Source organism: Anopheles stephensi, unplaced genomic scaffold (genome assembly GCF_013141755.1).
Source record: "Anopheles stephensi strain Indian unplaced genomic scaffold, UCI_ANSTEP_V1.0 ucontig52, whole genome shotgun sequence".
In the NCBI taxonomy this organism is placed as follows: domain Eukaryota; kingdom Metazoa; phylum Arthropoda; class Insecta; order Diptera; family Culicidae; genus Anopheles; species Anopheles stephensi.
This window is the reverse complement of record NW_023405419.1, coordinates 1-12,631: the sequence shown is the minus strand read 5'-3', so window position 1 is coordinate 12,631 and position 12,631 is coordinate 1. Positions and strand designations below refer to the sequence as shown.

Genomic DNA, 12,631 nt, shown 5'->3' with positions numbered 1-12,631 from the left:
GTGTTACCAGAGCTCATGTGTAGCGTCCGGAGACTTACAATGCTCTGGCCGCAAAGGGGTTAGTGGCAAATTTACGGTGGCCTTTCACACGACATCACGACCGATGGAGTGCTGGAGAAGCGGATAGCCACATATAGACCGAACGAAGACCTCGAGAGAAGGTAGAAAAGGCTCCATGTCTGCAGCCAGGGTACTATAGGACAGTGTGTCTTGTGAAGTCCAAAAAGAAGTCCTCTTTATTGGACTCCATGTGCCTGAATTTTGGCAGTGTCGCTAAATTGCCTGGAGAAGCATTAACATTGCTTCAGGTAAATCCCTCTCAAGCCCGGTCACTTGCTCCTGGCTAGTGAACAACCTTGAGTGAAGGACCTTGGCTCCACCGATCAGAAGAGGCTGAAGTGGGGCCATCAGAAACGCAAAGTCGGTCTGCCATTTCTACCCCTCCAAGGTAGCTACATGCTGCCAGCGCCAGCTGTCCAAACAGGACTCTCACGCAACGCGAGTTCCACGAATCGATTGGAGCACCTCCCGAAACTGTGTCAACAGAATAGTTGGCGAAATTTGCAGGCCAGACCGAATGGGGCGAACCCCGCATGAAACGGTTGTTGCGATCGCTAATGTAATTGCTACATTTTATTGATCTAGGAAGAAAAACAAGTGGCGCGACCCACCGCCCGACACGTCCCACGGCGCATGGAAGCGACTATGGTGTCGGTGAACATAGCATACGTGTTTCGGTGTGTCTGTGAGTGTGTGTGTGTATGTTTTTTTTTTGGTGCACGTTATCTTTCAACTATATTTTCCACTGATTGAACCATCTCGCATGTCTCGCGCTGTGCGTGTGTTTCTTAGTTTTGGCGTAATAAGGTTATTAAAGGAGTTGCTTAAGGCTGGGGGCCACTCGTCAGGCAGGAGCTGGCAAGGGAGGCGATGTCGGTAGCGGCCAGCGTGGTGGCGGACAGTGAGTTGTGCAGGCAGGCACCGAGACGGTTGAAGCTGGCCTTGGTTTCCGCTGCCACCAGGTTGGCGACCGTCGAAAGATGAGCCTCGGACTTCGTGGCCAGATTATCGTAGTACGGAGTAAGCTGAAAGAGACAACAGGTACATGAGTTTGTGTGTGTGTGTGTGTGTGTGTGCGCGCGCGAAGTTGAGTCGACTTGTGTCACTTACCATGGTGAAGCAGGCACCCTTGTTGGCATCGGGCAGGGCCAGACAGATCGACAGGTTGTCGAACAGGTCGGCCACGTTGTACGCGATCTGTTCGGCGATGCTCAGGATAACGGTCTCGAGGAACAACAGACGGGAGACCTCCTTCTCGAAGCACACGTCGAACGCGTCGATCGTGAGCGACACCTGGGCGAACACGCGCGGCGAGTACTTGCTGAAGCAGAAGTCCGAGAAGCCAGCGTTGGCGATTTGCACCAGCGACACGGCCTTGATCGGGCTGCACAGCGATTCGCCGAGGGAGACCTGCAGGTTTTCGATCAGCGTTGGCACGTTGCTCGAGTACGTGCCGAATGCGTTCGAGATGGACGAGAGCTTGGCCGTCACCGAGGTGGTGAAGACCGTTTCCAGTGCGGTGACCTTAGGTGCAAGATCCTCCGTGAACTTCGCGACCGTGTCCAGTTCGTTCTTGATGGTGGAAATGAGGTTGGCGATCGGTTCGCCGAGACCGGTCTCCACCTTGGTCTTAATGTTGTTCGGCTCGGCCTCCAGGTTAATCTTGAACGCTTCGAACGACGTGACGTACGCAGCCGCTCCTCTCACCACCTCCTCCTTCATCGCGATGATGAAATCGTCCACCATCTTCAGGTTGTCGAGCGAGCTGTTGACGACGAACGTGATGAGCGGCACGGTGGCGCGCAGCTGACGGATCTGCGTGAGCACATTGTTGACCGATCTGGTCGGAATCTTGGAACGGATGATTGCGCTCGATACGGTCGACGAGGAGCCGGCTGCGGTCCGGGCGGCCTGGACGTCCGACTTGAGCGTGGTCAGTGCCGTCTTGAGCTGGTTTAGCGTGGTTCCGGTCGCCCTGAACGCATCGGCGAACTGCTTGCCGATGTAGACGCCAGTGTCGGTTTCGATGGCTGCCAGCTTACCGTCGAACGTACCGCTCAGCACGGCGGTGAACGCATCCACCTTGGCAATCACTCCGTCGAACGCAATCGCAACCGGGCCGACCATGTCGCCGGCGAGGCTGTTAAGTGCGGTGGCGAGGTCAACGCCGGGCGCAGCGATCGCATCACCGATCGCCTCCAGGTTCGCGCTGATTGTCGTCAGCAGCGTGTATCCCGAGGCTAAATCAACTGAACGTTGTCCGGTTTTGGCGACCTCCGTGCCTAAATCAAGTGACGCGGTCTTGACCTGACCTGAGCCCGACACTGCTCCATTGATGGCGAAGTCTGGCCGCGGGTACGCCAGAATACTCTGCAAAAGATTGTGTGTGTGTGTGAGAGAGAGAGAGAGATGAACGACGTGTCCCGACGGGCAGCAGTCCTATAATCCTACCTGGACGGCGCAGAGAATCGTTAAAGTGAAGCAGAACGCCTTCATGTTGCAGAATTGCTGCTACTTTTGGTCGGTCTCACTCATTGCGTGCTCCATTTATAGTCCGGTCCCCCGGAGCATCCTGTGTGGGTGCCGCTCGGTGCTGTGCCCATGTGTGTTTGTGTGTGTGTGTGTATGTCCCTCGTACAAATCAACGCATCCAATGGAGACGCGTGCGACAGATATATCCCGAATGTTGGCACCTGAGCAAACAGAACCACCTCACAGTCGCTGCAAACGACACTCTGCTGTGTGTGCAGATTTGTTCTCCCTGTTTGGGGGTTTAGTTTTTTTTTCTCTTCAGCTGACACACACACACACACACATATTGCGAATGGCATCAATTTCTTAGAAAAGAGTCGAATTATGCCGCGGTAAGTAGCAGAAGGCTAGATTTTAAGGTTTAGGTAGGTAGACGGTTCCTCCGGCTTGACTGCGGGTCATTTGATACATCTTCAAAGGGCGAAGAAGTCCCAGGACTTTCTCTCTCTCTCTCTCCTGTTTGCAGGAGCCAGATCCATGTGATGCGAATGCTACCGGACAACCTAAATCACTTGCGCCATTTGGTTATCCAAACTAAGGTAAGTGATCCTGTGATATTGCGTTGATCATAAAGCTTGCTTTTTGTTTTCGGGGAGTCGCGCGAGTTGGATGCTTAAGTAGCATTAATAGGAAAGTTTCGTCTTTCCTTTCCATGTGCAATGCTACTACGATCGTTCCTAGGTGAACGGTGAGTGTGTTGGTGCTTTCTATCAGCCTACTAGATCATGTCGTTCACATGCTAAGATTATAGTTGAGGTAGTTAAGAATTGCTGGGATCTTGTACACTACAAGCAGATCTATAGCCCCGCGTTAAGGGTTCTTGTCATCCATGCCACTCGAGACCTCTTCCGAAAATCCTTCGTCCAATCAATTCAACCATATCAATGTCGTAAGTATGCTTTCTTTTTGGTGGGTCGCGAACCCAACTCCTTCACCTACATGCGCAACGCCCCATTCAGCCGTAGCAATAATGCTAGCGCACGCAGACACGGCAGAGACGGATTTTGCCTCCGTGAAGCCAGCAGCAGCTCGCGGCCACTTGTGCAAATTTGATCCAAAAAATATGGTCTATCATGGTTTCGAGTCTGGCAACGGTTTCCCAGCGGAGGGGCTGAGCGTACAATCTGCGCGTTCGCAACCCATTCGCAGAACCGCTGCTTCGCAGAACCATGCCGTCGGTTGGCGAAGGAGAAGTGAACGTGGCAAACGATGTTCTTCGTGCGCTTGCTGAGCGTAGAACGATCTGACCTATCGATCAGGCAAACGTGAGCCGAGTTGATCGAAAGTGGTCGAAGAATGGACGTTAGTCAGTTAGCGTCTAGGGCATCGTTATATGTAGAAGTGCTCATTTGGATTCTTAGGATGTTTACCCTAACATTATCCGACGATGTGCATCCAAGTGCGAACATTGCGCAAAGGCTGCTCAGGTGCCCCTGCCCAGTCGTATTGACGGATGAGGTCGTGCATTCAAACTGTCATCTAACCTCATCCCATACAAAGTTTGTACGATTAGTCGCGTACGACTGAGCAGTGACTTCAGCCTACAGCTTGCGATGAAATTCGATTGCATTCGACCGAGTCCATGTCCATGCATAAGCTACCTCCCAGAGACGGTACTCAACCGCGCAGTAGGCGCAGATTGTTTTTGTGCTTTGGTCGACGCGACAATCGTTCTTGAAGACTAGATCGGCACCGACTAGATAGGTTTGACTGTACTGCTAAACCAGCATGACCTAGTGAGCCATGCGCAAGGTATGATTACACGGTTTGTAAACAAACCGTAAAACGTAAACAAACAGACGTCAAAAGTCTAAGTACAGCGTGCGTACACTTAGTATATGCGAATTGATTTGTGCGTCAAAAGCGTACATAAGCAGAGAGAACGAAAGAGAGTGTGTGTGAGAAAGAGAGAGAGAGACAGAGTCATTTGTCATATATCGAACATTACCTTTTTGCTTACTTTATGAGATGAAGGTTATTAAGCGTGTGTGTGTGTCTGTATACTGTAGTTTAAACAGTTGAAATAATCCAGCTTGATGATTACTTGAAACAACATTACTGGGACCCAAGTCTTGCTCTTCTCTGGGAACACATTAAAACCCTGCCACATACATTACGACATCGCTCTCAACACACTCACAGACACACACAGTGATGTAGGGAGAATAGTCGTCCAGCCTAATTATGAAACGCAGCTATCACGCTCGCCATAAGGCAGCGATTATCGCGTCAAGTACATTTTTTTTAATGGTAGTTAGTGCGTCCAGCAATGTGCAAAAAAAAAAAACACACCCCATGACCGGTGATGGTGGAAGGTGGTTTTGCTTTATTTCTGGATTTGGTGGATGCTACTGCATGACCTCCCGGAAAGTCTATTTTTGCGACGCAAGCTACCCTGTTCGGCGACATGCAAACACCGGGTTGATAAAGCCGGGCACACGGGTACAACGAACTGGCTGAGCTGACGACAGTAGGACAACAACGCAATAACGCCGCCGACGGACGGTGAGGTGAATCCTGACGGTAGTGAATCAACTTTGCCCCAGTTTGGACACCACCAAACACGGTCGATCGATCCAGACGTCAGCGCTGTGGCACCCTTCTTCTTCGCACGTTGCCCATTTCCGGTTTGGGCGTTCAAGTTCAAAGTCGCCGGAGAAGGAGAGGGGGGGGGGGGGAGGGCGGCTTCGTCTTGGAACTGCTGTTCGGGGTAGGGCCATCCCGAGCGTCGCCAGCTGTTCGGAGAGCTGTCCCGAGCAGACCAATCTGATAACCTGGATGACCCTACCCTACCAGCGGCCTGGTCGCTTATCGCCGCCCGGGCTCGGTTGGGTATTTAAGTGCGCTCCGGAGCTCACCAACGTTTTAGAAGCTCGGAGCCGCCGCCGGCAGTGTAGAATACGCTAGTGATAGAAGCAGTGATACGGGAGTGTGTTTGCGTTTGGCAGCTGACAGGATGAGCAATCGTAACAATCGGATCGTGTCCGGCACGGAGCAGAATAATGCACCGTTCAAGCTGTGGGGTGGCCGTTACTCCAAAGCCACCGACCACGTCCTGTCGAAGGTGAACAACTCACTCACGGTGGACAAGCGGCTGTACTCGGAGGACATCGATGGGAGTGTCGCGTACGCGAAGAGTCTGGCCGATGCCGGACTGCTGACGCAGAGCGAGTTTAAGGTGATCGTGTACGGGCTGGACGCGATACGGGACGAGTGGAGCAAAGGGTCGATCAAGCTGCTGCCCCGGGACGAAGACGTGCACACGGTGAACGAGCGGCGGCTGTTTGAAATCATTGGACCACAGATCGCGGGCAAGCTGCACACGGGTCGCAGCCGTAACGAGCAGGTCGTGGTGGACATGAAGCTTTGGATGCGGAACGCCATTGCGGATGTGCAGCGACTCCTGCTGGAGCTGGTACGCTCGATCAATGAGGTGGCCGACCGGAACATCGATGTGCTGATGCCGGGCTACACGCACATGCAACGGGCGCAACCGGTCCGGTTTAGCCATTGGTTGCTTAGCTACGCGTTCTACTTCAAGGAGGACTTCGACCGGTTCGACGAGTTTGGCCGACGGATGAACGTGCTGCCGCTGGGCAGTGGCGCACTCGCCGGCAATCCGTTCAACATTAACCGGCACAAGCTGGCCGCGGACCTTGGCTTCGATGGCGTGTCGCCGAACAGCATGCACGTCGTGAGCGATCGCGACTTTGTGGTGGAGTTCAACTTCCTCTGCACGCTGGTGGCGGTCCATATGAGCCGGCTGGCGGAAGATTTGATCCTCTACTCCACGAAGGAGTACAACTTTATCGAACTGTCGGAGGAGTACACGACCGGCAGCAGCCTGATGCCGCAGAAACGCAACCCGGACAGCCTGGAGCTGATCCGGGGCATTACGGGACCGGTGTTTGGGCAGCACTGTGCGATACTGATGACGCTGAAGGGTTTACCGTCGACCTACAACAAGGATCTGCAGTGTGACAAGAGCGGCATGTTCGGGGTGTACGATCAGATGCAGATGTGTCTGGTGCTGATCGGTGGCATCATCCAAACGATGCGCGTCGACGAGGACCGGTGTTTGAGCGCGCTCGGGTACGAGATGCTCGCCACGGATATGGTACGACCTGGACTGCAACTCCCTTCTTCCTGCGGCTTCTTGCTTACTGTAAACTGTATTTCTTTCTCCTTGCAGGCCTACTACCTCGTACGTCGTGGCATCCCATTCCGGGAGGCGCATCACATCTCGGGCGAAGTGGTCGCCCACTCGGAGAAGGTAAAGATCCCGATCAACAAGCTGACGCTGGAAGATCTGCAGGAGATTAGTCCACACTTTGACGAGACGATCAGCCGCATCTGGAACTACGAAAACAGTGTGGAGCAGTACACGGTGGTCGGCGGTACGTCACGCATCTCGGTACAGGAACAGATCCGTGTGCTGCGTGCATTCGTCGATGGACATGTGCCGTAAACTGTGTGGGCGTGTGTGCCACGTGTATGTGACATATGTGACAAGCGTCCTGCGATTGTGCACAACAACAACAGAAAAAAACTGAGCAGATGTGTGTGCTGTACCGTTTGTTACTGTGTGCGCCATTTATTCGTACACCACTGTAGATCGCGCGCGGCTTAGTGAAGTGTTGGGGGGGCGATGTTTGTAGTGAAATGGTTCAACCATACATCCCTCTATATATATGCATATGTATGTTTATGTAGATAGATATATCTATACGTTTACGTGTATCGCAAGCTAGGCTAGGCTTTAGTACATTTGTGATCACAGGATTGCCCTCCAATGTTGTTTGGGCGATCCTAGCATGTGATGATTCGCCTAACTTTCTCTCTCTCTCGCTCTCTATATTTTCTCGTTTTTGTTCTTTAAAATAAAAAGAAAGCAATAGTGTAGGAAAACTCTCTGTATGATGTGTTAATGTTAGTGGTTGCTCTCTCACAAAACAAGGAAAAATAAATCTTTCGTTGTATGATAAAAGGTAAATTGTCGTCACACACTCGCTTGCCTTACGTACCTGGGGGTGAGTTTCGTTTTTTTCGTAATTTTTTTTTCCTTTCTTCGTTTCACCACTAACAACAAGAGTGTGGTGCCTGTGCTCTGTGGCTCCGTGTGTTAATCTGTGCAGCTGGCTTGAAATATTCCACACAATGCTCTCTCCTGTTGCCAGCGTCCGCTTTTCGGATGTCCCTAATCTTGGCTGGTTCCCCCTTTTTTTTTTTTCCTCTTCTCTCGGTCGCGCAATCGTCTACCAAAACAACAATTCCTCTTATCAACGTCAGACAACGTCCGCCCAAGGGGGTCAGTCAATTTGGATTTTTTGTTGTTGTTGTTGCTATTATTATTGTTAAACCTCGGCTCCAAGGATCTTTTTTGGACAGGGGGGCGATGGAGAGACGTGCCTCATTTCTGCCTGCACTGCTACTGCACACTGAGGAACGGCATCTCGGCCCAAATGCTGCTGCGCTGTTTTTGCTCCAGCTCCATCCCGGCTCCGGCATGGTCGCCAGCCAGCATTATCGGTGATGTTTTTTGGAGGACCTGTGCAATTGTGGGAAAAAAACAAAAAGAGCTTTAAGAATCTTGGAAGTGGCGGACGTGCGGAGTTGTGGTTTGGTTGTGACACGGCCGTTGCAGCACTCAGGCCACTTTGCTCGTTATCTTATTAACGTTACGCGAGATGTCAATAGGCAAAAAACAAGCGCATCAACATTAAGCGGTTATGAGGAGTCGTGTGTGTGTTTTGTGTTAGGAGATCTTGTGATCAGCGATTACAGCGCGCATCGGATGCATCTTAGCTAACTGCTTCGTACCGGTTTGCGGTGGTTCGGTTGGCGTGTCGTCGCCGTTATCGGTGCTGAATCTGATTGCCACGATTTGCGCACATCTTACGGCCAGTTACGACCAGTTTCGTGACAATGAATCCTACGTGCGCAATCGATTGTAATTGTTTTGAGCGATCTTTAATCTTCCCCCTTGCTGGGAAGACAAAACCTGACCGAACCTAATGCGCGGTGGTGTTTAAACATCAGTCCAAGTGGACGAGTGAAAGTCGTTGCAGTGCGCCACTCCAGATCGAGAGCGATAACTTGGAAGCCGGGGTAGATTCTATTGATTAGACTGAAGTAGAAGTGCAACGTAATACTGATTGATTTTCTCAATGGATGCCCAAGGCTCCAAGAATCCCAATTTTTTTGGTGATATAGATCTCTCCTATCTCTCTCATAGATTTTTGCAGTCCTAGCTTCATCCATATGTGAGACTACTTCGCACTTCTGAGACACCTCTGCACACAACCGAACTTCAGGTATCCGAGGCTTCCTCAGCGACTTCGAAGACACTTCGGAGACGCTACTAAGCTGTCTGAACCGCACGTCACGAGGACCTTCAGAAGTGCTTCAAGGTTTAGGCACAAGGACATTCATCACCCTTCAAGTAATTCTCTTGAAGAAATTCTCCGATAAACACTTTAACTGTCAGGACCTTCCAAAGTTCTCTTAAGTCTCCAATAATTTCTGATGTCTTACAGAATTTCACAAAATAGTGCAAAGTAATCTGATAGAGAAATGCATTCCAAATTTAGTAAATACATGAATATCACTTTCTTTTGGTAAGGAGTTCTCAAACGTTGGATTAAGTTTGTCTTCCGGGAAGCGATACGTAACGGCAGAGGTTCTGCGATGTTGTTACGTCCGTCGATTTTGATACATTATTCAAACGTCCTGCCAGAGCAGCTCAGGGCGTTAGAAATTACCCAATCTTAAAGACTTGAAGGTCTTCTAGCCCTAGTGATCTCCCGGCCCCCAATAAATCATTCTCCAGCACTACGTTTACACATCTCGTTGTTCCAGTTTACATCGCAATAACAGAATAACTCGAAGACATAGGAACTCTCACTTTCACTCACACTCCTGACACATGCCTGACTAACGCTATTAAAAGACCATGTTTCAGCCACCGATGTTACACAACATTATGTCACCTCACAGCAAATAGTATGTCGTGGCAAGAGTTGACACAGTTTCGGTGGTATTTTCTTCCCCTGTCCGATTTCACCGACTCCCGATATCCATCATGTCCATGTGTTTCTAAATCCTACTCCAAAACAACGCACCACAAAATCACTGACCCTTGCGCCACGTGAAGTCGCACACTAAACGGCTAAACGAGCCCTAAACACTGGGGTCGTCAACTGTCGCGCAAGGTCAAGTGCATCCGCAATCCGACCGTGCCCTTCGATAGTACGAGCGCGATGATGAACAATGATGATTGGCGTGAATTATCATCCGCGTTATCCCAAACTGCTGCTGGTGCTGGAACTGCGTATTGTTTAAATCGTACCCACCCGGAATAGGGCGGTAGCAAACCGTTCGTGGCCAACGACCGGACAGGACAGTGTCCGTCAGGCGACTGCAGCTTCACCTACCTAGTTTGGTAAGTTCCTTTTTTTTTTCGGTGGACATCTAATCCACGAGGGATTCGGGCTTTTTTTCTTGCGGGAGGACGTTCAGCTGTTGTGGTGATATGGTGACGCAATGGACGTGATGAATTGCGTCGACTTGATTAATTTAATTGCACGGTCAAATGTACGTGTGCGGTCAGGTCACCAAACAGGACAGTATCCGTTGAGGGGGGAAGAAGCCAAACAACTGAGCATCGTAAAAACCGTCGTACCGCGCATGTCGGGTGGAAAAGCAAAAACCGGTGCATCCGAATGGCCTCCTTCCCTAGGGACCGGGACCAGGTAATATGTTAGTCCCGGTAGGATTGTCCATCGAACAGCACACATCACCGGCAGCCGTTTGCTATACGTCCGATACTTCCGGTAGTATAAAAAACGTATCCCAGGGCAAAACGATACCAGTCAGTGTGCAGCCAGTCTCGAGAAGGACCATCGTGAGTGTCCGTGAAGCAAGCAATCCCTTCCGCCCAATACAAACGCCATGGATGTTACGGTGGAAGACTTTTGCGAGGAAACCAACTTCCCCGAATCACCCTGCCCGAGCCCGTTCGATCCGGCCAAACTGTTTGAACATAAGCTTTCTGCAGATTAACGGACGCTTCACACCACACTCGGGCCCATCGTCCGTGTGTTCGACGCGAAGCTGTAGTCTTGCGACCACACCCGTACCGCCAGACTCGACCGACCCGGACCAGGAAGCGGATGGAGAGGGCACGGGAAAGGAGGCAGCAGGCGAGCAGGCACGCAAGTGGGTCGATACCGCATCTACCAACCGAAGCGTCCAAGTTTGAGATAAGTGGCCGTGCGACGCCCGTCTTCACGTGGAATCCGATGCCCACGTCCAGCAATGTGATCTACGCGCTGAGCGACAAGAACCAGCAGATCGTGTTCTCGCAGGTAGTAAACCCCTCGGATGGCTTTGGTGTCTGTCTGTGTGTGGTGTGTTTAGAGTTCCCTATAAGGCAAGCAGCTCGATATATCCGGTGTTGTATCCAGCGCACCATCTACAATCCCGCACCATGTTTCCCTTATCGTTGAACACACCACAGCTCGAGCAGGAGGCAGCCACCGAAACGAGCGTCTCGGAGGTGTCCAGTGCGGTCGATTCGGAGGCAGAGCTGGACGAGGACGAACCTCTGGACGAGGAGCGTGTGAAGGCACCGAAGGAAAAACACCCAGCCGGACATGTACCCGAACTGTGATGTGAACGTGTGGTTGCGATCCTGCGAGCAGGAGATCGTTGAGCCGATTGAGGGTAAGGTGCAGGGTACGGTACCGGAATGGTTGAACGGGAGTCTGTTGCGGAACGGGCCCGGCAGCTTGAAGGTGGGCGACATGATGTTCAACCATCGTTTGACAGCTCGGCACTGCTGCACAGGTAGGGCGGAAGAAGCGGTCGGGTGTTCTCCAGCAAACCGGCGAAACAGCTGATGTTGTGTTTTCTTTGCCTCAGGTTCAACATCGACAGTGGGAAGATCACGTACCAGTGCCGGTTCTTGAAGTCGGACGCGTACAAGAAGAACACCGCGGCAAGGCGTATCGTGGTGACTGAGTTTGGGACGAGCGCCGGCCGGACCCGTGTCAAACCATCTTCCAAAAGTAAGCTCCGACAAACCTCTCCAAGTTCTCTCTAATCTCCTTCTCCCTCCCCCGCGTGGACATAGAATTGCGGCCGTCTTCAACAAACCCGGTTGAACAATTCGGACAATGCGATGATCTCGATCTATCCGTTCGGGGATGAGTTTTTCGCGTTCACCGAAAGCCCGATCATCCACCGATCGATCCGAAACGCTCGATACCGAGGCGAAGCTGAACGTGTCCGACTATGTCGGATCGTGAACCCACACGTCCCATCCGCACGTCATGTCCGACGGTACGGTGTACAATCTCGGCTGCTCGATCACCAAAACGGACCGGCGTACACGATCATCTGCTTCCCGCAAGGGCCGGGCATGTTAGAACGCGCGCATCGTTGCATCCGTACCGGCGCGCTGGAAGTTCCACCCGGGCTACATGCACACGTTCGGCATTACGGAAAACTTTTTCGTGATCGTCGAGCAACCGCTCAGCGTGTCCGTCGCCGACGATGGTCGTGAGCCAGATACGGAACCGTCCGATGGCGGCCGCCCTCAAGTGTTTCGAAAGCCAGCAGACGTACATCTACCTGCTCGACCGCGATACGGGCGAGCTGCGCCACACGTACCACACGGAACCGTTCTTCTATCTGCACATCATCAACCAGTACGAGCGCGAGGGCCACGTCTCTGGACATCTGCTGCTACAAGGATCCGGCATGCTGACTGCATGTACGTCGACACGATGCGCAACATGCAGAACAATCCGGACTATGCGAAGATGTTCCGCGGGCGTCCGTTACGGTTGTGCTGCCGCTGCACTACGGCACCAAGCCGAAGTCGAAGCTGCACAGGGTGCGTCCACCGATCTGCCTCATCGTGGGCGGATATTGGCAGAATCTTAGCTCCTTCACCACGGGTGACACCCTTCACACGAAGGACGCCGGTTTGGTGCTTCAGAATCTGGTCCAGATTGAGGACTCGAAGGCAACGGCT

General features: G+C 52.0%; 2 protein-coding genes, 1 long non-coding RNA gene and 1 pseudogene across 3 annotated transcripts; 2 read left to right on the top strand and 2 right to left on the bottom strand.

Annotated features, from left to right (window-relative positions):
- Positions 1 to 764: 764 nt before the first annotated feature.
- LOC118517123 lies at positions 765 to 2,668 on the bottom strand. Its single transcript, XM_036062987.1, has 3 exons — positions 2,512 to 2,668; positions 1,171 to 2,430; positions 765 to 1,085 (listed from the first exon to the last, which is right to left on the bottom strand). The coding sequence occupies exons 1-3, from the start codon at positions 2,554 to 2,556 to the stop codon at positions 885 to 887; spliced, it is 1,506 nt and encodes a 501-aa protein (XP_035918880.1). The 5' UTR covers positions 2,557 to 2,668; the 3' UTR covers positions 765 to 884.
- Positions 2,669 to 5,442: 2,774 nt separating this feature from the next.
- On the top strand, positions 5,443 to 7,585 carry LOC118517126 (argininosuccinate lyase-like). The gene is made up of 2 exons (XM_036062988.1): positions 5,443 to 6,709; positions 6,785 to 7,585. Exons 1-2 carry the CDS (start codon positions 5,549 to 5,551, stop codon positions 7,058 to 7,060), a joined length of 1,437 nt encoding a protein of 478 aa, XP_035918881.1. The 5' UTR covers positions 5,443 to 5,548; the 3' UTR covers positions 7,061 to 7,585.
- Positions 7,259 to 9,706, bottom strand: LOC118517127. Its single transcript, XR_004908262.1, has 2 exons — positions 9,531 to 9,706; positions 7,259 to 8,140 (listed from the first exon to the last, which is right to left on the bottom strand). It is a non-coding gene; the product is annotated as an uncharacterized LOC118517127 (long non-coding RNA).
- Positions 9,707 to 10,270: 564 nt separating this feature from the next.
- On the top strand, positions 10,271 to 12,622 carry LOC118517128 (annotated as a pseudogene).
- Positions 12,623 to 12,631: the final 9 nt, after the last annotated feature.